Genomic DNA, 27,717 nt, shown 5'->3' with positions numbered 1-27,717 from the left:
AATATTATGAAAACACATCTTCAGTACGTCAGCCACCAGCTAGAGGTAGTCAATTCATTAATGGAGTTTGTCCGTCAAGATTAATGACAAAAATTGCATTGGCTGGTAACAATTGGAAGTATATTTTAGTCGTTATATGTTTTAGTAATAACATTTATTTTAGGTCATGTATCCCTTAAATATACTAAGACGCATGCCGGGCAAAAATATGAGATTTTGTAACAATGGACAAAAGCTCAAGGGAATAAACTCAAAAATCAATTAACTGTATATAATACTCTAACGATAAATATGCTGACAAGAGTTGACAAATCGTTTCATAGAAACACATAATATTATCTGTTAACGACACCCTAATGATCTAACAGCTACTACTCTAAAGGTAGAAAATTGGAACAAAGAGCCTTTCTATTTAAAATAAAATAGGTAATGAGTTCATGTTTTGTACAGTGATGTCTTGACTAATGATTTAATTACTTTTATAGATTAGACACAACTAAAAAAATCATCTATCAATAAGCAAATTGAAAACAACTTTTCCTTTTCCATAATTTTTTGTGGGTTACTATAAAACTTTTCATGAATATTTGTTAAATCCCAATAAAATTTTACAATTCAGTATGTGTTTTTATAATTGTTATTCATGTATTTTTGTAATTCTACCCTTGTGAACTATGAAAAGTGTATATATCATGCTTTAGTTAAAATGACAATCAAGTCAACATACATATTACTTTAATACACTTCCATTCATATTTACAATTTGACAAATTTATTGGTCTTCATGTCAATGTATAAATCAAAAACATATTCAAACAAGATTAATATTCAATCACTAATGTAATACCCACTAGTAAATAAGCAACATGCAATAATGAACCCAGAAAAATTATGAAACACCAGACAATTTTTATTATCAGAAGCCTAACCTCAACGATCTACTTGTCCTGGATGCTGCCTCGTAAATGTCGACCATACGGCAAAAAAATGATCAGCCATGAGTACACGATTATACCCGAAATGATTTCCTCTGGTTCCTGGGTATGAAAATCGACTGCCATATTTTATGGACTTTAGCGACTACAAGAGCAGGGCTTCCAAGATAATATTTTGTTTTAATATAGTTACTATCAAAAGAAGTTATTAAGGCAACAAGTTATCGAACACAATGTAGTAAAGATTAAACTCAAGTTGGATGATTCTAGTTAATTTATTACTAAATCCATTACCTTGATTTTTATATATTTTAAGAAACCATAACGATAATGAGAGTACTTATGTTTCTAGATTAGATTCAGTACGTTTTCGTTTATTTTGGTCAAATTTAAATCACGAAATAAATGATTCTAAATAAATTTTTCTCCAAACACTCATTATTTTGCCTTATTTCTTGTTCCTCCATTTCTGAGTGAACTTTTTTTCTATATAAGCAATTACGAACATCTAAGCCCCACCGGGATCAAACACGTTATTTCTTAGTAATCTAATCCACTTACCCAAGACACTACCACATCAATCTCTTCATTATTCATTATGTGATCAAAATTATTGATTGGCTATGGATTTTATTGAACATTAAAATAGAAGTATGGAGAAAAATAATATCTGATAAGCCAAATAGGTAACTTTAAAGTCGCATATCTCGAAGTTGAAATATAACTATATAAAGTAATAGATAATAATAAAGACCTACCGTCTTTATTATCTTTGTCGTATTCTGCTTTTCTACTTTCGAAAAGAGAAATCGGCTGGTATTGAAAAGTCCTTAAGTGAAGACTAGCGTCAGAATTGGTTTCATCATTTTGATTCCAGAAACTTGAATTTAAACTATTTTCAATCATTTATATAATATTGCACATCAATTAGAAGCTACTAAGGTGACAGACTATTAGGTACTGGGTTTCCCCATGAACTAACACTTAAAAATTTAATTGATAGTTTATATTTGTAAATTTGGTCAGATAGAACAATAATATGTGACAAAGATCATGGTTGCAGACCGGAGAAGTTTAAAAAATGACCGCAAAGCCAGTTTTGAAGTCCAGGAAGGTATTGCTAGTGTTTGATGAAACTGAAAAGAAATGGGTCATGACGAGCGACATGAACCTGGTCAAACCATTCATTCATTTAACACCTAACTGTCAATAACTAATATGGTTAGAATAGGTCATTAAGAGAAACGGACATATTTCATAGATAGGAAAGGGGTTATCTTCCATAATGACAACACCAGCCCAAACACCTTTTAATAACCTGGCAAACATTCAGAGAGATTGGCTTTGGAGTTTTGATGTATACACCATATATAAAGCTGGAGTCATAACAGAACACAGAGGTTCCACAGAAATAGTTTTGCCAGAAAAGTGGTAAAAGATTGTCCATTAAAATGGCACATATATTGCTTGAGAAATCCCTTAAAAAACTATTACAAGATCGGAAATTAAAAAGATAGTAGAGAGGCTATCATGTTATCTATAGAGAAACTGTTTTAATTTAAATATTTATCTGATTATATCATAATTATTCAAAAATTAACGTAAGCCTTCGTACAATACATTTTATACTCATTCCCACATCGAAAAGAAGTTTCTAAAACTCCGATACAAACTTGTTCATTCTTGAAGCCAGTACTGCGTCAGCTTCGAAAGTTTGAAAATTCTGAATTGCAAGCTCAATTAGATGAAAGCTCAACCCAACGAAAATAAAAACTTACAACTCAGCTAGGCTAGGCAGAAAAATTTAAAAACATCAATTTTTGTAGAGCATGATTAATATTATTATGGCTTAGAATCTCACACAACCCAAGAAATATTAACAAAAACTAAGAACTTCTACGTATATGTCGGGTTCCAAGGAAAACCAAAACAATAAGGCAACAATCCATTGACAATAATACTTAGTTAACAACCTATCCCTTAATGAATCAGACGAGCCATGACTTCTTCCAACAATTAACAAGTTTTTATTTCGTTAAAATATGGGAGATTGCTATTGGTTTCTCACAATTGACACAATAATACAGGAGTATCTCAGATCGATCCATTAGTAAGGAATAGGTAAATTGATAGTGACCAATCAGCAGTCTGTGTAATTTTATTTGCGAAACTTTCTGTCGTAAAGATATAGAGAGGAAAAGAAGTCCTATTTAATGGACCAAACCATGTTCTCCTCCTCCAAGTCCCACTCCGAGCTGAGCATAGTCAAGCTGCAACAGGCTATCTATGTTACGATCTAGGAATATTTCAGCAATGGGAACTATTGTAGAAATAAAGGGTAGACTAAATAATTTATTATAAAATCTATGCTAGACCGTATTGCAGCGCCATGGGTTTGATTAGTTAAAATGTAAGAGATGTTTGTTTAGGGTTCTAAAGGTAAGAAGTCTGCGTGAACCCAAATAATCCAGATTAAGCTGTATGTTAGTCAATGATTGTAGAACGTTACCCCCGAATATAATTTCTATTTGTTCCAGATAATACAGCACATCCTAATAGATAAAGAATTCAAAACGCTGGACTATGTGCACAATTTCGTCGATTGACTCGAAAAATTTTTTACGATTGTATTTGTATGATGATGCAATGGACAATATATTCAAAATTATTGTTATACGTTCTTCATATGAAACTGATTTGCTCAAGAAATTGAAAAACTAAGTAATCACATAAGTAATCAATAATATAAGACCCAATAACAAATCTTAACATAATGAGGTCTTAAGTTATTTAGTAACAAAATAGTGAAATACTATAGCCACTTATTTATCTGAATTTATGTTCAAATAACTTTATGGTGTTCATATTTTTGCCATGATATTTAATAAGGGGCCTTCTTGTAATCCAGATTGAGCTGTATATTAGTTAATGATTGTAGAACGTTACCTCCGAATCCAACTTCTATTTGTTCCAACTATTGCAGCACATCCTAACAAAAGAATAAGTCAAAACGCTGGACTATGTGCACAAATTAGTCAAATGAATGGAAATATGTCTCACAATTGTATTTGGATGATGGTGCAATGGACAATATATTCAAAGTTATTGTTACGCGTCCTTCATATGAAATTAATTAGCCCAAGAAACTGAAAAACTAAGTTAATCACCTAATATAATACGCAATGAAACATTCTCAACATGAGGACGTAAGTTATTTGGTACTAAAACATTCAAATGGTATAGATACTTATTTATCTAAATTTATGTTTAAAATAACTTTATAACGTTAATATTTTTGCTATGCTATTTCTTAAGGAGCCTTTTTTGACATTTAGGTATGTGTAATATATATTAAAATTAAAACATGATTACCATTATTAGAAGATGTATGATTTCTATATAGTATAACTCATTATCATCTTTTTCATATCTCTTGTTGGAGAAACTAAATAACATAAAAATAAATGGGGCAATGAAATGAAACAAAAAAAGAAAACAAACTGAATTAACAATAGTTTATTATTTACAAAAATAACAACAACATACCAAATAAAAATTCGGAATTGTTAATGTCACTATACACTTGTTCTCACAACAGTCTCTTTTTTTACAGAATCACCGTCAATATTTACAGATCCGTCACGACTGACAACAGCGTCAACAAAAAAAAGATCCTTGTCGCTGTTATAAGAGGGGTTCCGGAGATGGGGGAGGGAGGAGGCGGCCGACAGACTTCGATGGTGGTCCACGGTACGTCTCGACATTCCAACTATATTCTCCCACTGTTTGTGTGTGTGTGTGTGTAAGTTCCAATATTTCCTTTCCGTTAATAACAGTAACGTTCGTTAATTCTTAAGTGTATATTGAGGATAGAAGGGTAGGTGGGGTAGAGGGCGGAGGGGAGACTCGATCGGTGACAGGCAAGAGATAAAACCACGAAAATTTGCGTCACTTAAATGGAAATAACGACACTTCGGGGACGGTAGGAGGAAGGGGAGTGGATTTAAGGCGGAACGAACCAAATTTAAAATGAAAAACAGTATTAAAAAATTGTCACTCGATGGAAATGCTTCTCAATTATTGCACGTCCTGACTGTGCCCGGTATACCACGGTACAACTGAAAATAAAAGAAAAACTGTTATAATTTCGAAATAAAAATATATCCAAAAATATTTGAAAATAAATAAAAATTAATATAAATAGTGTCGATCACACTTTTTAAGAATATCTACAGTATACAATACAATATTATAATTAAATCAAAAAAATGTTTATGTTATGGATCTACTACTTAACATGGGCTCCGAACCAAGGTCATCGGCATAAAGCCTACCGACTGGAGAGTGACCAACTTGGAGATCATCCCAGAAGACATACGGCTGGACATACCAGCCTTGTTACTGGCGTGACTGAGATCATTTTCGTTGCCAAATTTTACTCTCTTGTCTTTTAGACAGTATCGTATATCGTACGTCAGAGAAATATATAAGATGAGATAATATACAAGATTTTTAATAACATTAAATAAATACAGGTTTTCATTTTTGACATATTATACTTCACAGATAGTTTACTGTGAAGTGGGGTGACGAATATATTGAACTTGGCCCACTGTTATATCCTTTAAATACACAGCTGACCTACCGACCTCAAGAAGTACTGTGGCAACATATGGATTTTGCAAAGGTCCAATGTTAGCCACAAAGAATCTTCAACTTTATCTCAAATCCATTTCTTGCTAAAAACATGGCGTACGGCAAATGAGATCTACTCATGTAACGTGTTCACCCTGCGTAGAAGGATTTAAGGCCTGGGGCTTAAATACTGACGATCATGAGGTCTCGTAAGCAGAGAATGTTAAATATCTGGAAATGCAAACGACGCCTAACTTGGAAGAAATATATATTAATAAAGTGTAAATAACTAGGGCTTAAACTAAACCATCTTTATTAGCTGATCTAATGATAAATCTAAATTATCCTAAATACGAAGGTATTGCAGTATAAGTCAATTCATAGGCCTATTTGGAGATATGATCTCGAGCTGTAGGTACTACTTGCAAATTTAACATAGCCGTCCTTCAAGGATTCCAAAACAAAGCGCTGAATATCATCGTATTACGTTTGTAACAAACTATTTCAGCGCGATATCCTTCTGGAACTTATAAAAAGTGTGATTCAAAATGGTAGTGTAAAGTACTTTGAAAGAATGTTAGTGCACTCGAATGTACTTGCCAAACAATTAAATGTGCCCGATGTCAGAGAAGTGTGTAAGATAAAACGTTTACTACCATTGGACTTGATTAAGACACATAATTTTTTAGAATAACATAGAATAGCAATTAAATTAGTTTACAAATTTGTACTGGAAATTACTTAATGAAGCGATCTTTTACGATTAATTATATAATGCAAAACATATATGATACTTATTGCTAATTGGGCAGATTTTATATTTATCATTTTATATTTATATGAAAAAGTATTGATTATAATCAGTTTTGTATAATGATACAACTGTAGAAATACTTCAACCAATTTTAGACAATTGATATAAAAAATTTATAAATTTCAACGTTGATCGTCAAAAATAAAATCTTGGAAATCATTTACCCTTAAAGCCACAAAGAATGATTAAATATTCAGTCGCTTCAAACCTTGCTTGGTGAGACTAAGCAATAACACGTCAATTGAAAAGTCCCCGGCCTACCATAGTAAAACAAATTTTTTTAGCAAAATTAGTTTTTTTTATTCAACATAATTCCCTTCAAGGATGATACACCGATTATAGCGACCCTCCAACTTTTCGATACGATTTTTGTAGTACGATTTGTCCTTTGCTTCAATATAGGCCTCAGTTTCGGTCCTCGATCACCTCTTCATTCGAAGATTTCTTTCCAGCGAGCATTATTTTGAGATCTGAGAACAGGAAATAATCGCTGGGGGTAAAATCTGGAGAATACGGTGGATGAGGAAACAATTCGAAGCCCAATTCATGGATTTTTGCTTTCGTTTTCACCGACTTATGACACGGTGCATGGTCTTGGTGAAGCAGCACTTTCTTTCTCTTTAAATGCATCTTTTTTTTTGGCGATTTCGTCCTTCAAATGGTCCAATTACGCTATGTTATAGTCATATTGATGGTCCTTCCTTTTTCAAGGTAGTCAATAAAAATTATTCCATGCACATCCCAAAATACAGACGCTATAACCCTGCCAGCCGACTGTTGGGTTTTCCCACGCTTTAGAGCGGGTTTATCGTGCGCAGTCCACACGGATGATTGGCGATTAGACTTCGGAATGAAATGATGGAGCTATGCTTCATCCATTGTCACATATCGACGCAAAAACTCGGGTTTATTACGCTCGATCATCTTCAAACACTGCTCCGAATCATCAACTCGTCGTTGTTTTTGGTCAAAAGTGAGCTCGCGCAACACCCACTGCACAGAGCTTTCTCATCAAAAGAGTAATTCAAAATCATTTTGTCGATTTTTTAAATGTTTTCGTCGGTAACAAGCTCTTTTGGGCATTCACTGCGTTGGCCGTCTTTGGTGCTCTTTTCACCAGGTCTAAACTCGGCATCAAGCCAAGTTTTTGCTTCAACTGTATTTTTTCTCTTCAAAAAGCAATATTTTATCAACACGTGAAATTCCTTTTTATCCATTTTTTTTCACATTAACAAAAGTTGCCTCACTCAAAATGTTATAATTCACAAACTAATGATTCGACAGCTGTCAAATTTATAAACGCATCTTTTGAGGGTTAGGGCTAACAAAAAAACATATGGATTTAATTCTAGTAGCGCCATCTATGTGTTAGGCCAGGGACTTTTCAATTGACCTGTTACTTCCAATGTCATATTTAAGAGACTGTGTATAACGTCTAGACAGGTGATACGACCATCGTATAAGTTCAGAAAAAATCGGAAAAAGTCGAAGAACTGGTTCAAACACACCTTGTCTCAAACAATGGAAATTTAGAGTGGTAATTATCCGCCATGCAGTCTTGATATGGTATCTAGTGAGTTTTTTATTACCAACAACTTTCGATCGCTTCAATCGAGGCATTCCAAACTGGCTTTTTGCAGTTACGTCAATCAAAGTGAAGAAGTGCTAGGAAAATTGATTCCAACCCATGGAAAAAGGCATTGATTGTTACGGAGAACATCGTGAGAAATATATTTAATTCTCATCATCAACAGTTATTTTTATCTTTATTAGACAAAAAATATAGCACCAATACCAATTATAATGATTAAAAATTGATGAGTTATAAGAATTTCTATTAAACTCTACTCGCCTAATATTCATAAATTTGGTGGTTTGGCTATATTCGCAGGTACTGTGTTTTTATGATTAGTAAATAAATTGATGAAGTACTATTCTTCATACATCACATATTTAAAAGAAAAATCTTTGTAAAAAAATCCAATTTTTATTATTGCCAATATATCACAGTCACTTTACCAATTAAAACTTGAAAGTAAAAAACGGGAATAAAAAAAACTGTTACGTACGCAACACCGGAACGGCGAGATCCCGTCTTCAATCTAATGCTTTTACTGCGGAGCGTTAGTTTTAAAAGCGCCTTTTAGTTTCGAAAATAGGACCCCGCCACTAATGCAAACCGTTAAGAGCTATGACTAAGTGTTAAGACGACGCGTCCATGAGTAATCTAAAGTTTCCCTTGGGATTAGGGGAGAATGAGCTTTTTTCTTTGGATAATTTGGTAGAATGAAAGACCGAACGGAAGTTAATAGAGACAACAGGCGTATAAACATTAGTCGTCAAAAATTAACAGGAACATGTATGGTGCTTGTATGTATTTTGATCAGGGATATTTATTGGTGAAAAGTCCAACATAAAAAGTTAAAATAAACAATTGTTAAAAAACTTTACCTAACTGTTAAATTGGATGGTCTTAATATTTCTCAGCATAAAATAACAGTTTTCTATTAAGTATTCTTGATTTATTCAGTGTATGCAAAAGACAAATTTTGAAATGCTCAAAATAGAATTTCGAATTATTTATTTTTGTTGTTTGATTTTTTTAGAACCTATTAGGCAATGCTGCTTCGTCATATCTCAAGTGAAGGTTTTGGTTTTAGCGATATAGAAATGGCGATTTTGATGTCAATAACAAGGTACGACCTGCGGGATTAAAAAAGTTCAAAGACAAACTTGCAAGACCTGCGGGATTAAAAAAGTTCAAAGACAAACTTGCAAGACTTATTGGACGCAAAATGATCAAAATAAATGCAAGAATCCAATAATAAAAATCATTATTTTTCCACATTCATACATTATGCATTTTTAGTAAAAAACTAGACTATGTGATTAACAGACAGCCAATTACAAAGACATAGTGATCTCAAATATCTGACGTTACTAAACTAGTGAGATGTCTTTTCGTAGTCAACTGCTTTTTTTTTCTTGTTCCAGAATGATAAACCTATTCTATAAGCAGATGGTCTTTTGCTGATGTCGCTTCAGGTTCAGGATAGTGAAGTGTTTTGCGGGCGACAGAGACCCTGGGAGAGGGAACGTAGATGGTTACCTACCGAGGTTTATGGATGGGTAGGGGTTTTGTCAAAATGTTGTCGTGTTCTAAGGCGCCTTACACTGAGCGTGTTCGTGAAACTCTTCACGAACGGGATGCCTGATTCGATGTGAGTGTTGACGTTCCACATAAACCATGGGGCATTGAGTAACCCGCGGACTTTTTTGGATTGGAACACTTGGAATAGTGCAAGTTGTCTCTCTAAGACGTACCTGTATCACACCTGTGCTCCGAAGAGGCAAACTGGACGGACTAGCATTTTATACAGAATCGCTTTCTGGGGGATTATGAGTTTACTTTTTCTACAGAGGATTGGGAATGGTAGACTGTACACGCCATTGCCTTTACAGATAGCGTGATGGATTTGGGCTGACCATTGGAACCTACGGTCCAACTGGAGGCCGAGGTACGACACCTCCTGGAGCCAGGATATAGGGACTTTATCGATTTGGAGGCGATAAGCGCGGAATTCCTTCTTGCGATGGAGCAGAATAGCCTGAGTTTTGCTGGCGTTCATCTGCAGCCGACAGAATTTATATCATGCAATCGCCTGGTTCAGTCTGTCGCGAATAGCGTAGGGACTATAACCGATAGTAAAGAAAGCCGTATCACCAAGCATAAAATACTGTGTTGGAGTGCTTGTGGGAAATATCTCAGTGGGAAATCAGCCATGTAAAGGTTGAACAGGGCAGGGGCTAGTGGAGCATCCCGCGGGACTCCTTCGGAGATCTGTTTTGGAGGAGATTGCGTCTCCGATCCTCACTTGAAAATACCTACCGTCTTTTTGAAATGACAGTGGCAAGCGAATGAATACATGAAGCCTACTTAACATCATAACAACACCACCTCTTGAGAATATTCAGAATGAATGGCTGATTAACATTAAGCGATCGTGGGTAGTCCAAGATCCCATGAATTCCAACTTCACATTTAGTTAGTTATAAAAGCTGATTTATCTAAGAGTGAAACAAAAATTATACACCCTAACGAAAGAAATATTTGTAAAAAATGTTAAGCTTAATTTTAGCTATGTTTGATATATGTTTTCAAATTAACTGCAATTCTCTCATAATAATATCTAAAATTCACTTTACCTACAATAACATCAAATTACTAAAATGTTAATATTATCTTTTCCTTTTTTTAAGTTTTTACACGAAAAATGTGTCTCCGTCACGATGGCTATACAAGAGGTTGGCTTTCACACTCATTGGACAACTAAAAATTTTAAGTGCGTGTACTATTATGGTACATTTATAATTCATTTCACATTGCCCAAAAACCTAACAAGTTCTTCAAATGTTAGAAAAAGGTGTTTTTCTTTTTGCTCATTATTGCTCATTATTAGTTGGAATCGACCATTTATTTACGAGTATCCGTCTTCTTATAAAAATAAAAATTTTCTAAAAACATTTTTAAACAAACACCATCTTTAGGAAAAGTTTTTAGAAATTCTTGTATTAAACCCAACTTAACGCGCTCTTGTTGTCAGATGTCAAACAAACATATCATATTGGACACTATATAAATCCATTTGTTGGCCAATAAGCTTTAAATATTTACAAAATATCCAATATTAAGCTGCTATAAGTAATTTTTCGAATGAATAAACAATGAAAATATTGGCATTATACAATAATAATAATAATATCATGTTAAAATAAAAGCAGAGCACATCAGACTAAAAACCAAACAACTGTATTGGTTAGTCGGAAAACACTTCCTACTTGACTATTCAGACTTATTGGGTTTAAATATGGAGTTGCACTAAAACATCAAACCAGTTAGTAATCCAACAATGGCAAAACAAAGATCCTGGATTTATTACCGATGCTTGTTACATAACTAACGAAGAACTACACAGTGGTCTAGAAATCAAACGGAAAAAAAGTCGAAGATTTCGCATTAAAACATGATATAAGATTACTAAATCGCAGTAACATAGAAGCAACACTGCTACTAGACAAGACACAGGAAACCAGAAGAATGATGCATTAATCCCACACCCGTCCTCTTTGTATATTGGTATTAGTACAGTTAATTTAATTTGTAGTTATTATTACAAATCAAATTGTATATCGTAAGATACAAATTTTAAAGAAATCTAATATTTTACAGTTGTTTCTCTTGTTGATGTTGAAATAAAAAAAATATGGGAGATTAGTGGGCTTCTTTTATTTTTTATCAGTTAATCCCCGTTAATGAAAATATGATTGAAGGTCATAATATGCATTACGAAGACTATTCTGAATAATATAGCATGGAAAATATATTCTAGGACAACCCTCTCTTATCGAACAGCAATTAATTTAATTTAATTGGTTGATTGTTTGATCTGATTCCAAAAAGGAAAAAAACAACGACACCAACCTGTAGGAAACCTTCCGGGCCAACCCGCAAATTTAATTAGCAGAAACGGTTTAGGAGATTCATAAAATAAAAATTCGGAGGGTTTTGCACCGACCACGACCACCACCACGTACCGTCCCGTCGCCCTGTCGGCCTCCCTTCCTCTCCCCCCACTCGCTCCGTCGCCGCCTCCCCACCCTCGTCCTGTCGACAATTCCTTTGATGTCCGCAGAGTAATTACATTTTCAATCAAAGGGAAAATGGCCGACGATCCTCGTCCACAGTCCTTTACGCAGACAACCGATGCTTTAATTATACGGGATTAAATTTAATCCGAAATTAATTTACTAAATTATATTACCTTAACCGGTCTCTCAAAGAATGTTTGTTTCCTCGAAAATTACGTTATGAGAGGCGATTGGATGTTTTCGCCTCTTTATTTTCTTTCCTACCCTCCCTTTTCCTCCCTCATTCTCGCCGTTTACTTTTGCGGCTGCTGCCCACCGGCGGCAACTCTTTTGCCGGGTCAACTTCTTCTCGTTTCTCCTCTCCTTGCGATATGATCTGTTTTGGAGATGTTATGGCGCCAGAGGGTATCGTTTTATACCTTTCGTATAATCATTTCATCAATGAGTATTGTCTCTGACTTATAAAAACTGACTTATAGGAATAATTACTAATCATCGTCATCAACGAACATCGACATTATTATGAAAAAATTAATAATCAATTTATTTTCACGGTTCTTAAGTATTTTGTTGGCACTTTATCGAACTGAAGATGACTCTGATGAGTACGCTTTGTAAATAATATGTTTTTAAATGATTCATTGCAGATATTGTTCTCCATGCTACAAATAGGAATCCAACAAGTGGTCGGTAAAGACTGTGTGTAATTAAGGTTGCAAGGCTTGCAAAACACAAATTATGTTTTGAAAATACCATGTAAAAAAGTGAACCATTTCAAATAGTTAACTTGATAAATATAAATAAAATGTTTAATTGTTTTATCTAATTCAGTGTAATTTCAGTATCAGGTTATCTCATCCTCCCTATCACTGCGTAACAGGTCTACTGAAAAGTTCCCGGCCTACCATAGTTTTTTTATTCAACATAATTCCCTTCAAGGGTGGTACACTGATTGTACACGATTTGTCCTTTGCTTCAAAATAGGTCTCAGTTTCGGCGATCACATCTTCATTCAACGAAAATTTCTTCCCAGCGAGCATTCTTTTGAGATCTGAGAGCAGGAAATAGTCGCCGGGGACAGATCTGGAGAATACGGTGGATAAGAATTCATGGATTTTTGCCGTCGTTTTCACTGACTTCTGACACGGTGCATTGTCATGGTGAAGCATCACTTTCTTTTACTTTTTCTTCAATTGCAGCCGCTTTTCGGCGATTTCGTCCTTCAAACGGTCCAGTAACGCTTTTCCAGGTAGTCAATGAAAATTATTCCATGCGCATGCCAAAATACAGGCGCCATAATCTTGCTAGACGACTACTGCGTTTTCCCACGCTATGGAGCGAGTTAATCGTATGCAGTCCACTCGGATGACTGTCTATTGGACTTCGGAGTGAAATGATGGAGCCATTTTTCATCCACTGTCATATATCGACGCAAAAACTCGGGTTTATTAATTACTTAGTATTACTTGTTTATTATTACTCGGGTAACTCGTTGTTTTTGGTCAAAAGTGATCTCGCGTGGCAACCATATTGCACCGAGGTTTCTCATACCCAAATATTCGTGAATGATATGATTTACAGTCATTCAAAATCATTTTGTGGATCTTTTAAATGTATTCAGTGATCCATCTTCAGTGATCATTTCCCCACGTCTAAACTTAGCATACCAATCCTTGATGGTTAGTTTTCCTGGGGCAGTGTCTGGAAACTCGGTATCAAACCAAGTTTTTGCTTCAACTGTATTTTTCCCTTCAAAAAGCAATATTTACACGTGAAATTTCTTTTCATAAATTTTTTTCACAAAAACAAAAGTTGCTTCATTCAAAGTGCTATACTTCACAAGCTAATGATCTGATAGCTGTCAAATTTATACACGAATCCTTTGAGGGTTAGAGCCAACTAAAAAAATAGATGGAAATAATTCTAGCAGCGCCATCTATGTGTCAGACCGGTGACTTTACAATTAAACTGCTAGTAAATCAAATAAAATTGTTAAGGGACGTGGCAAAGAATAAGCACAATACACATGCAGGTAAACAAAAATATACTAGCAAGAATCGTTTGGATGGGTGAAAAGAATTGTCTACAAAAACACCCTTCTATTTGGATGAACTCCATCATACACACAGCAGAAGAAATTGACAAATGGTATGAAATTGTGAACTAGTGTTAACAGCATAGTTATTGACTTGAATAGTGGCTCAGGATGCGACCGTGAGTGAATGAAACTTTTTGGACGTGGGATTATCATTCAACGCTGAAAATATCAAGACAAGGCTGATTGATAATATTATTAATATAGAATAATTGCAGAAAATCGTATTGTGAGCAATCAGAATACAGCATTTGGTTAAAATATAGCAGGAGATAATGAGTACTAACCGTTTTGCAGATATAGCAAATATGCAAATGAATGAGGGAGAATGCAGTAATTAAATGTAATCATACCAAGGAAATTACCCCGAATAACACAGGTAGTAGCAGAAGAAACTATGTAGAAATACAGTAATATCATAATGATTTGACAAGAAATCACAGCAACGAAAGAAACAAGAACTAAACAAAAAAAGGTAAATATGTTATAAAATAAAAATAAAATACATTACTTGAATATACAATCATTAATTAGGTGCATTAAGCCTCCAGGGGATACCATAGGTGGTTTAGAAAAGAATTTAATATAAATAAAATAAAATAACTGACCTACAAACTATTGTGGCTGTTTAACTAACTATAGTTTAATTCCTTCGATAATATATGCATTACGTTTATTGTAATGTTAAAATAAATTATATTTTAAAACATTTTCCTTTCATTATTTTACTTATATTAGTGTTATTATATATCGAAGACAAAATAAATTAAAATACGTAAAATCTTAACGTTACATCGTTTTGGCGTCATAAATTGAGATGACGTGAGTTCACTGCTTCTTTGGATAGACTATATACTATATCCTGTTCATTAAATATGATCGAGAGCTCTTTTCTGTTAGTCAAGTAATTTCATGCTAATTTGTGTGATATCCTGGAAGAAGACTTTGCTATCGGCGAGCTTTTAGACGACTCCTGCTCGGGTCGGTTGTCGGAACTCGAACGCGAATTTCCGCTACATCTCGAAATCAAATAAAATAAATAGTTCGTTGGAGTGTAATTAAAATAACTTAATAATGATTAAAGTTGTTGTAAGAGGAAAATAATTACTCGGCGGTTGGCGGGAGCAGCCGGATGCTCCCGGTGCAATTAGATGGGAATGCGGCAAGGAATGCCGCTTTTAACTTATTGCCGTATAAACGGAAAATTAAAGAAAGACCGACGACGAATAAAAAGGCAATTAGCGGTTATTAATTTTCGTTGTTGTTGTTGTTGTTGTCGAGTTCGCGGCGGACCGGCCGATCATCAAAACAATCGCATAACCGGAATTTAATGTCGGCTTTGCGCATTGAAATCGTTCTCGGTAAAGAGGATGCGCTTGCTCGCGATGCGACCGAAATGTTAATGACATCCCGTAAATTCTCCCCTGGGTTTCGATTTATCTCATCGAAACATTTTTTCTTGCGATGCTTGATGGTAACGTCCCCATAACATATTATTTCCTTTATATTAACAAGTCAATTGAAAAGCCCCGGCCTACCATAGTAATACACAATTTGTTGGCAACATTAGTTTTTTTTTATTCATCATAATTCCCTTTAAGCGTGATACACTGATTATAGTAATCCTCCACCTTTTCGATATTATTTTTGGAGTACGATTTGGCCTTTGCTTCAAAATAGGCCTTAGTTTCGGCGATCACCTCATCATTCGACGAAAATTTCTTCCCAGCGAGCATTCTTTTGAGATCTGAAAACATAAAATAGTCGCTGGAGGCCTGATATGGAGAATACGGCGAATGAGGAAGCAATTCGAAGCCCAATTCATGGATTTTGCATCGTTTTCACTTGTGACACGATGCATTGGCTTGGTGAAGCAGCACTTTCTTTTTCTTCAAATGCGGCTGTTTTTCGGCGATTTTGTCCCTCAAATGATCCAATAACGCAATGTAATAGTCACTGTTGATGGTCCTTCCTATTTCAAGGTAGTCAATGAGAATTATTCCATGAGCATCCCAAAATAGAGACGCCATAACCTTGCCAGTCGACTGTTGCGTTTTCCAACGCTTTGGAACGGGTTCATCGTGTGCAGTCCACTCGGATGACTGTCGATTGGACTTCGGAGTAAAATGATGGAGCCATGTTTCATCCATTGTCACATATCGACGCAAAAACTGGGGTTTATTACGCTTGATCATCTTCAAACACTGCTCCGAATCATCAATTTGTCGTTGTTTTTAGTCAAAAGTGAGCTTGCGCGGCGCCCACTTGGCACAGAGCTTTTTCATACCCAAATATTCGTGAATGATATGATGTACACGTCCAGTTGATATCTCTAGAGTGCTGTGCTGTTTCATTCCATTTCGATTTACGGTTATTCAAAATCATTTTGTGGATTTTTTAAAATGTTTTCGTCGGTAACAACCTCTTTTGGGCGTCCACTGCGTTCACCGTCTTCGATGCTTATCTATATGTCAGGTCGTAGACTTTTTAATTGCCCCGTTAATTACGTAATATCATTGTTATTCGCATATCATTCAATTTGCAATGGCCAGCAATCAATAGTTGTTAATACTTTGTGCCTTTCTTGTACTATAATGTGCTTCAAGTACTGTTTGTTTCTTTGTAGTTGCGAACTATAACCAGAAGACTACTAGAACACTCAATATTTATATCAGTGAATGTAGCACTGCGTCCAGGAATTCTTAATCTGCGATGGGAAAGAACTAAGATAAGGAAAAATGGTTGCCAATGTTGAGGTTTCATTTCTTGCAGTGCAAAAAAGAAATTTTCCGAAACTTAAGCAAAATAAAGCATCGTTTTATTTACAAGAATATATAGTTTAAGGCACTGCTATGTGTATGGTGGGATCAACAAGGTGTAGGGTATTATGAGATACTAAAACACTAACAAAATCACTAATATTTTCGAAAAATTTCTGTTTAATTGCTTCCAATTAAGGCTAAGCTCCAATCTCGTCCTATAAACAATTCAGCATTAACTCGTAATTAAGTAAGATAAAGAAACTAATAGAAAAGCTTCAAAAAATAATAAATATATACGAAAATATCCAAAGAGAAAAATGTCTAATAATATGTAAGAACTAACATCCATATTCATCAAAAAGCTTTCTTAAGTGTTCCATAAAGTGTCACCGATTTCTGACAAAAGTAAAAATATAGTCGACTTGACAGTCACAATTGTTAGGCCAGCAGGATTCGAACTCACTCACTCACTCAGGGGGCATGATTGTTAGTGATTAAAATGGATTACCCACCAGTCGTTAAATGTAATGTCCAGGACCGTACAAATGCACAATAATTGGGAATGTTACAGCGATCCGCTCAGAAAATGACTGAATGAACTAACTAGCTAACTACAGATCAAAAGCAATTTTATGAACGGGTGAAAATATAGACCCAGTTCCTTCTGATTGGAAAGTCGTTGAAAATAAAGTAATTTTTATTTACAAAAAAAATCGGGAATTTGCGTCAACTTCTTGAATAATGTAGTATTGGTCGCGTGATGGGTAAATTTTGTTAATAAAATTGACCTGTAAATGGATAGTCCTTCGTGACATTCGTTTTTAACTTGGAGCCGTACTTGGGACGGATTACTTGGTAAATGTAACTGAAAAATGTTATTGTTTTATGTAATTTACATTTGTAGGAAAAAGATACATGGTAAAGCAGTACTACAGTAGACATGTAGGCCAAGAAGGATATAGGAGCGAAAACTGTATGGATCTGACTCCATCAGATACATTAAAGAAGAAATAGACAAATGTGAGTGAATAAAACTTTCAAGATGTAGGATTATATTCTAATGCTGACAGTTGCCGAGGCAGGGTGACAAGAGTGGAAACAATTAAAGATAATTATATAATGAATATAGGATAACCACAAAATCGCACTGTAGAGTGTGAAATATTTTTGTCCATAGATATGTGAGTAATTATTCAAAAAAATATATATGAGCATTACGTTATAATGAAGTTTATGAAGATAGAACTAATACTAACTGTAAATATAGCAAAATCATTAGGAAGAATGCAGTGATTATATCAAATTTTACGGAGGAAAATGAACACGGATAGTAACAGAAGTGATATCAAAATTACTTGTCAAGGAAATAGAGGAACAAATAAAACAAAAACAAAAACTAACGTAAAAAGGTATATCCTCTTTCTAATCGAAATACATTACATGTATACACAATTGTAGACTTTTGAAGCCTCCATGGAACACCATTAAATAAAAAAGCGCCTAAAAACTCTACACCATAGGTGATGTGGGAAAGAGTTTAATGTAGATTAGATAAAACAACTCTAATCTACAAACTATGGTGTTTATATCATAAACTGTCGTTTCTTCTTAAATATGGATATATTGGATGTTCTATAATTTAAAAATAAATTACATGTTATAACGTTATTTTTATTTTATTTTTGTATTTGCATTTGTATTTTGTTATGTCATAGTCTTGATGTCAAAACTTGATGTGGCCACGATGCATTATAAATTTTGATGACGTGCATTGGCTCTTTTATTGGAAAAACTATATATAAAATTGCCCTATACTAATAATAACTAGCATATGTATGTATATTTTGTATGATGTTATTTCGATAACACTTCTTGGAACATAGTAAACGAGTGGAGATGAGCTTTGATCAAATAGTGGTCGCTTATTTTAAGAGTTAATATCAATAGTTGTCACTGTCGTTTCAATGTTTGATGTTGGATCATCGGTAGTAGCGATTAACAATCAGTTGAGTGGGAAAAGTCGCTGATGATAAAAAATTGATCTTTATGAAGGACAAATACAATATATTTGTACAAAATCATACGAACCCATCCAGACAAAGAGCGTAATTTAGCCGGGAGCCGCGCGCGTCACAAAACAAATCTCAAAGGAAGATTAAACATCAAACAATCGGCGGAATGTTATAATGAATAGTGTAAGGGAAAATATTCGGCGTCGGCATGCGAATGATTAGACTGTTACTGGATTTTAATATCGGAGGAGGGGCCTCCTCCTCTCCTTCGGCGCCACAGAATGTTAATGCCGTGCCGAAAGTGTATATTAAGTTTTAGGGGATATAAACGAAGTGAAATTTTAATGGAAAAAGTAAATTTTCTCGGGGATAATTTCATTAAGGGAAGACAAGAAACAAAGTTTATAATCTGCGCCCGGGCTCATCAATATGCCTTTTAACGTAATTCGGCTGGTTTCGCGAGCAATTAATACTTCGCGGCGTTGAACGTCCCGACATAAAACAATACTTTGGACGCATTTAAATATCAAAATGGAGGCGGGCGTGCCGGCTTTACGGGCACCGGAATTGCCCGGGCTCTGGGAGAGGGGGCCGTAGAGGAGGTCGGACGCCGCTAATCGTCGAAAACGAGCCGGTTACGCGTTTGTTTCCGAGTTCGTTTTCGAAATTCGTTCAGAACGCAAATTAACTCGAATTATAGCAAAACACTCACTATATTTGGCGTTTCCTCATTTATTCCCTATTATTTACGCTAAGTTTTACACCTTAGAGTGTACAAAATGCATTAAGTCATCTTAGCTATCGGCAAAATTTATTAAACAACCATGTACAGTGTGTTCAATGGGAACTTTCCATATTTTATAAAGTGGCACTTTTACAAGTGGCTTTAGCTTCCACATAAACAATGGTGAGGGGGTCACCTGATAAACGTAAGGTAACCCTTATCAATTTTTCAAAAATATGTGGTTCAAGAAAAGCCATAAATCATAATACCAATACTCATGGTACTTAAAAGCCATCGAAGACCATTCAGTCATTTTCATTCGGGGCTATTTATGCTTATTGAGAAAGTTTAAAAGATTTTTTTCAATTAATTTATTACATTCTTACTATATAACAATTAAATATTATTAAACCTAAATATATATCAATGGTAGGTTAAATGGGAAACATAATGTTAGCTAAAAAGCAGAGCAGATTGGATTAATATCAGTGGGTGCCAATATGGGGTTGCACTAAAACATCAAACCAAAACAAAGTTCTACGATTAATTACCAATGCTTATCGCTGTGTATGCAACGAAGAGTTGTACAATTACCTCGAAATCAAATGAATACACGAAGTGATCCAACATTTCGTTCTAAAACATGAAATAAGTTTGCTAAATCACAGCAACTTGGAAGTAACACAGCGACTGGGCAACGCTCAGAAAGTCAGAAAATTGAAGAGAACCACACTTCTTAACTTTAGCTTAAGTAGACTTAGTTTTTGCGAATTTACGATATACATACTGATCTATTAATCCCGTACTCGCCTTGCTGTGTATTAATGCAAGTACAACAGAACAATAGTAATAACAATTAATAAATTAGAATTGTTATAAAAAATAAAGAATTGAGAAGGAAGGCAGAAGAAGTTTCCTACTTTGAGAGGAATAATAAAATAACTATTAAAACCAGATAAGAAAGATTGATAATATAGACTCACAACACATAAAATAAACTAACGAAATAGAAAAAATGAAACAAGTAATACAGAGACACAAAAATTTAAAAAACGAGAAAAAGGAACCTGAAAATATTAGATCCAATATTATTTAATGAAATAATAATTGGAGTAGAGGAACTTGAGATGGAAAACATATCATCAATATGGAACAAAATTATCAAAATTATAAAACAAATATAATAGACTTAACAAAAAAAAGAAATATATATGGTAAAGAATGTTAAAATATCACCAAAGAGGATACATCCATCATTAAGTACATCATTAATTTTAATAATATATAAATATATCTAACTAAATTAATAACTAGAGAGATTAGAAAACCATTTAAAAAAAATAAGACGATAATATTCGCTAATAATGAAGATAAATACATTTGGTTGCGAAGCTCATATTCAGAAATTGCCCAAGAGGTGTATTAATCTACGTCTTAAGTGTAATTTTTAACACTAAAAAGGAATTTTAGAACCGGATTACCTCAAAATTGTCATATCTGCATCTAAATAAAGCACCAGCCAACACAACTCCAATAAGGGACCGTGGTTATAACTCCAATATTTCCATCGATAAAGTATACAAAATAATCTGATATAAATGTAATTAAGCGATTAATCAAATTAAACGGTTCGATTACAAACAGGACTATTCGCGCGTAATTACGGCGACAATATCCAGATTTGTAATTTACCGGTTTCAGATGCAGTACATTACCGCTACGTATTAATTGATCGAATTAGTGAAAGTGCAAAGTTTCGTGCAGGTAGTTATAAAGACACAATACCTTTGAGGACCGACCAAATTGATATAACAACGAATAATAGCCGGCTCTTTGATGTTGTCTTGAGTAGGTTCATTAAGTTAATGTCGTCAACGAGTTTAAATTCAATCGAGGCAAACACACATCAGTCGCTTTTACCCCCGTCACGTCCTTCCTTCGCAAATTCGACCTCTCTTATTTTCCTTTCTGGGCATTAACGAAGACGGGTTTCGTTGATTGTGGTTTTAATGAAATTAGAACATGACTTTTATGGTGAAATATCATGATAGTTTCACCATATATCAACAAATTATGAATTGTGTCTTCTAATGCCAAAGTATCAAATAATATTGAGATATAAATTAAAATGATGTCTTTTTTACATGTTAGATGAACGTCATGACAAAATAGAATCACTAAAATATTCCTTTCATAGAGTTTAGTTCGGTTGTGATATTAGCAATGGTCATAATTGTTGCCATCATTTAATTATTGACTATTTTTTATATTAACTAAAATCCAGATATCGAATTTTTATTACATTATATTTGAAACATGGAGATAGTCTGAACAGTAAAAAATTGTATGATATGGGCACTTCTGATAATGAATAACAAATCTTGCACTCTTTGAAAGTGTTTATCTGGATTAAGTTGTATTTTGAAAAATACACATACTCGATCGATTTACTTTACACGAAATAATTTCTGCAAAAAAATTTATTGGACAGAAAAATTGAGGTTTTAAATATTGGAATTTTAGATGTGCGCTCAAAAGCTCTAAATCTGCACGTGACGTAGTTGTTTTGATCGCACTGGACGATTTGTATGGGTGCAGGTCTTATTTATACGTTATTTTAATAATTTGGTGTGATTATTAGACATGAGATGTATTGATGCTGTGACGGTCACTAATGTAATCTACATCAGCAAAAACTCAAAATAAGTCATTTCATGCCAAGGCGGAAAAAGTGATAAAATTTTACAAGGCGGGAACTAGCCAGCATAGTCCAATTTATTTAGAGTAATAATATCATTCTAATGCTGGACACCACTAAACTTGACAGAAGAAAAGGGGCTTCAAACTGAATTCATTAAACATTTACTGCTGTTCACTACTGAAGTACTATATATTCCTAAAAAATTAAAGTTAAGCCTTCAACAAGTGTCGATGAAATCCTATCATGGTTGAGTCACGAAAATCATTTGATATTGCAATATCTGGTTTCTTGAACATCAAACAGGTCGATGGACTATACTTCACCAGGTTAAGGGTAAGTGACACATATTTGGTTTGACAATGTGATTTTATTAAGTTTTTGGAATGTCTGTTATGACAAACAAATGAAGTTTTACAATATTTATGTATTTAAATAAAAGAAACTAAGCAGAGATCTAGGAGAACTTAATGTGTATATTATTCGATACTATTTAGAGTTATTATTTGCCTTTACTAATTCTTGTCAAGTTACACTGATAATATTTTTACTTAATGTTCTTCAATACTCTACCATATTTCATGATGTGTCTGGAATACTCACTAAATTATGGAATGTATCATTAGTTCTAGTACTATTTATAAAATTAGTATTTCAGTTACGTTCATAGATAAAATAGTAGTGAGCAAATTTGGTTTATTTGCCTTGACAAATCCCAGTTCATTTTTTCGTTTATTTTTTCTTTCCCTTGGTTGAACAAAACCAATTTTCTAACAGTGAAGCATAAAAGTTCAAATGTTGGAATGTGGAAATGATGGTTCGGAAATGGTAGTGACGTCAATATTTCGTAGCGCTTCTGATTTGACATGGTGAATTCTGAAATTGTATGTTTGTATTTTTTATTAATATCTCTATAATATATTATTATTATAAATCAATATTTTTGTGATTTGTTATTTCATAATCATCTAGCTAATTAAATTTTGATTTCCTTTAATGTAGATGGGTTCCTGTATCTATAAACACGTTTCAGAATATTAGAACTACAGTACGTACAACAAGAATAGCATTATAATCGATATATCACAACATAGGTCGGAATCGATAGGTTTTCCCTGTTTCTAATTAGCGTAAATCCCATTTTTACGCGATCGCCGAACAAAGGCAACATCTCGGTAATTAGGTGTGTTAAATTTTGATTTAATTAGAGCTTGTTACCGATATCTGACAATTACGTGGCATTGTGTCGTGGGGGCTTTTGTCTTCCTAATTAGACAATCCCTTGTTAGCGGGAGTGAACGGAACGGAAAGAGAGAGAGCGAGAGCGAATACCGCGACCGAGAGAGTGAGGAAGAGACGCGAAAGAGAGAGAGAGGGAGAGAGAAAGACGGTGAGAGAATGAGCTGGAAACTGCGGCTAAAAATGGCAAAAGAGACCATAAAATATACAAACAAGGCCTCATTAGACCGAACCGTGGCATTTTAACAATGGTTCTTTGAGTGGAACGGGCACACACATTGATCCACCGAAATCGCTAATTGACCGGCGATAGATTTTTTCCACGCCGAAAATAAACGAGCGATCGAAGGGGGTGAGGCGGCGGTGGCGGCGGAAGGGGGGAAGAACGCGCCGGGCCACTATCGCCTAATTAACGTCGGGAGTCGGGATTACTGTCACGTAGATCTGCGCGCCCAATTATTTCGGGCCCAACAGGCACCACGACTGAATCTGGTACCTCGGTAATTAGGCCCTCTGGATGCCGCCGACTTTTGGGACAGCCGAACATTTTTTCCGTCTTTGTCGGAGCCGCCGCGGATGAAATAATGAAGCTCGCGAGACAAAACGGCATTAATCTTCGACCGTTGGCATAAAGTTTGCTAGTTAAGGGCAGACCAGACCAAACACAACAAAAACAATCCGCTTATACACATATATAAAAGAAGAAAAACACGCCGCCCAGAAATCGGAAGCAAAAGAACGTCACTAGTATAACTAAGTTTTTTATTTTTTGATAAAATGCGTAAAGATTATTAACGAAACGCATATCATCATGTTGTAATAGGCTAGATAACTAATTTTGAAAAACTACCACTCATGACAGCTCTATATAACAGGTCAATTGAAAGGTCCCCGGTCTGATACATAGATGGCGCTACTAGAATTAAATCCATATGTTTCTTAGTCAGCCCTAACCCTCAAAAGATGCGTGTATAAATCTGGCAGCTATCGGATCATTAGTTTGTGAATTATAGTATTTTGAGTGAAGCAATTTTTGTTATTGTGAAAAAAAAAAAATTCGTGTGTTGTTATATTGCTTTTTGAAGAGAAAAAATAGAGTTGAAGCAAAAACTTGGCTTGATGCCGAGTTTCCGGACAATACCCCAGGAAAATCAACTATCAAGGATTAATATGCTAAGTTTAGTCCACAAAATGATTTTGACGACAGTGAATTGAAATTGAGTGAAATAGCTTCGAATTGCTTCCTCATCCACCGTATTCTCCAGATCTGGCCCTCAGCGACTATTTCCTGTTCTCAGATCTCAAAAGAATGCTCGCTGGGAAGAAATTGCGGCCAATTTTGACAAAGGACAAATCGTACTACAAAAATGGTATCGAAAAGTTGGAGGGTCGTTATAATCAGTGTATCACCGTTGAAGGGAATTATGTTGAATAAAAAAAATAATTTTGACAAAAAAATGTGTTTTACTATGGGGACTTTCCAATTGACGTGTTACTTATCCTACGGGGAAGAAAGGTTATTTCTAGCAAAAATGTGGATTTGAAAAAAAACTGACTATTGAAAAAATGTAATTTTATACGGTCAAATGGAATATTCATGGCAAGGATATAATGCTGTGCATCGGGAGGGACTATCTCGGAATGACCTGCGATGGGCTACTCCACTAAGAAACGTTACCAGCAACAATTGATGTCACTGAACCAATCATTGGAACCCAAACATTTTCAATGCACCAAAATAAATGAGCGGACAACCCGCAATATTCACAAAACATTACTCCTCCCTATTGTTACTCCCTCAAATCCGAGGTTCTAGAATCTCTTCAAAAGGAATAGTTTTTTTTTAACAGAGAATTTCTTAGCAAATCCCAATACCGCATAAAATAAGTGCAGACATATATGTTACCGTAATAAAAAGCCAAGAATTGGTATATGAACTGCTATCCCTTGACAAAACCTATTATTTAGAATATTGGAGAAATGTAAGGAGTAAAAAAATAACTCTCATCGGAAGAATTACTGACACAACAAACATCCCTCGTATTAATGTATTTCATTGAATCTTTGTTAATCTGCCTCGAAACACATCTGGTAATACATAGAGAGCTTTCAATTTATAGATTAATAGCAAAACAGTCTGATACCAATTATTTTTAAAAAAGTCTATTTAATTTGAAAAAATAAAATTAAGATGTCTTAAAACCTTAAAATATTATCCTGTTATTTTAATCTTCTTCTGAAAAATTTCTCACTATTGATAAATTACTGTAATTTATCAATTTTGAATGCGTAAATAAAGATGATACATTGTACAAACCAACCGAAGTTATATTTAGTGGAGATAAAATAAGAAAAAATATAAATAGCAACCAAACTATTGGATCTTAATACCAATATTAAACTATATTATTAAGAGGAATACTGTACTATATCATAAATTGTAATTATTCTTTATTCTAAAAGTTTCTATAATACGTATGTTGGTTGAGGCAATGAAATCGGCCAATCTATAACGTAATCCGGATAATATTAACGCTACAAACTGAAAAATATTGAAAGTATTGAAATTAGTACCTGCATCGAAGCTAATATCCATTATTCAGTCTCTACTTCTGCGAGGTCGACCCACCTTGCCCTTTCGTACTGTAGGTGCAGCAGCTGCCGAACTCTTGAGCAATTTATGCCAGTCTTGCTCGCACACCAAACTTCCTGCGAGCATATAGTACCTATAAATTAAAAGAAAACGTTAATTTATTTTCTATTTCCATAAAGCAGTAATGCGGTAATGATTCTATTAGCTATTAGTGTTTAATTATTATATTAATTATCAGTAATTTTATTTTGCTATCAATGTTTTTCGCGCATATGGCTTAAATAATTGCATTATTTAAATGTGGGCGATAGAATGTGAAATATTTTTTAGTATTCTATTCAGTAAGATACTAAAATTTTGCCAGTTCTGATATTTATCAACTCTCCAAAGCATCTAATTACTAGACTATCCACGAATCGAGCCATTTTTATTGGTGTCTTCATAAGAAGCGAAGCCCTGCTTAGACAGGTCACAACCCATATATCAGAACAAGTAGTAATCAGAAGGGGCAAGGTCTAGCTTTGCAACATGTGGTCGACAGTTGCCATGCTGAAAAATAACATCGTTGTGTCTTTGCTGCTATTGCGGCCGTATTTTACGCAGTGTTCTGCTCAAACGCGCCAACTGTAGTCAATAGAGATCCTCATTGATTATGTTAGCAATGCCTTAAAATTTGTTGGCTATGGGTAACGATCTTTATTTTCGGTGTCAAAATCGCCATAAGCTTCACACTGTATTCAAAGAAGTGAGGCGAGGCTTCAACATGAAATTGGTTACTTACATAGTTTTGTTCTGAGGAGCTTAAGATTATCATAAAACACCTTCCTTGGTCAGTACAGTCGCTAGACCTCAATATAATTGAATCGTTATCAACAGTTTTAGCGCAGAGTGAGACCAACAATGGGACCACATTCTGTTGGAAACTATTCACACCCAAAATTTCATCTGTTTTAAATGAAAATGGTAGTTCTTCACCTTTAACTTAACACCTTATTATTAAATAAATACTGTGTATATGTCAGGTGTTTATATTATTTTCTCCATCCTTTGTACATGTCAACAATCTTTAATTTATATCACTTCATTTCAACAATATTTTTGCTTCTAAGTACGATTTACCACTGGGTTTCAACATACAATTTGTCAACATACAGCATTTATAGTGATAATGCTCGAACCTATAACCTTCAAGAGTAGTGCTTGACAGTGATACGATAAGATTGGATCTGAACAATCAAAACAATTCAAGAAAGAAGGCAGAAAAGCTTGGAAACGAAGAAGGAATTATGGAACAATTGAAATATATGAGAATTATTGGCAACATTCTTGTTTAATTAACAAGAATAGTGTGTTAGCAACAGAAACCGATACAAATAGAGGTTCGTTTTTCACATTTCACATTTCAAAAAAGAAAATTTACATCCAACTCTATAACTTGGAATGAAAATTGTATATTTTCCAACAATGCTACATGCTTTGTCTAAATTTGTGTGATACAATGTTGAAAAATTGCTTAAAAGTTGCGGGGATGAGTGACCAGCGACGGATATATTATGATTAG

At 34.5% G+C, this 27,717-nt stretch overlaps 1 protein-coding gene and 1 long non-coding RNA gene across 6 annotated transcripts in view; both read right to left on the bottom strand.

Moving 5' to 3' along the window:
• LOC143202806 (LIM domain only protein 3) overlaps window positions 1-27,717 on the bottom strand; it is a 239,593-nt gene that overhangs the window by 61,822 nt on the left and 150,054 nt on the right. For 3 of the 4 annotated variants that reach the window (XM_076414619.1, XM_076414621.1, XM_076414618.1), the window contains exons 5-6: window positions 26,138-26,289; window positions 4,436-5,053 (exon numbers count right to left, since the gene is read on the bottom strand). In XM_076414619.1, coding sequence (XP_076270734.1) covers window positions 26,163-26,289 — 127 coding nt within the window. In that variant the 3' untranslated portion in view covers window positions 4,436-5,053; window positions 26,138-26,162. Of the gene's footprint in view, window positions 1-4,435; window positions 5,054-26,137; window positions 26,290-27,717 lie in introns of those variants that run through there. The other variant, XM_076414620.1, reaches the window with a different exon arrangement.
• LOC143201933 (uncharacterized) lies at window positions 8,646-12,017 on the bottom strand. Of its 2 annotated transcripts, none has more exons than XR_013007053.1 (2): window positions 9,231-12,017; window positions 8,646-9,087 (listed from the first exon to the last, which is right to left on the bottom strand). It is a non-coding gene; the product is annotated as an uncharacterized LOC143201933 (long non-coding RNA). The 2 variants fall into 2 exon arrangements; XR_013007054.1 differs by having other exon boundaries at window positions 9,239-12,017.

Source organism: Rhynchophorus ferrugineus, unplaced genomic scaffold (genome assembly GCF_030347505.1).
Source record: "Rhynchophorus ferrugineus isolate W39M unplaced genomic scaffold, kcgeb_rfMv2 rfM9, whole genome shotgun sequence".
Taxonomy (NCBI): domain Eukaryota; kingdom Metazoa; phylum Arthropoda; class Insecta; order Coleoptera; family Curculionidae; genus Rhynchophorus; species Rhynchophorus ferrugineus.
Note: the sequence above shows the minus strand (reverse complement) of the source record. Positions and strands in the feature narration are given on the sequence as shown.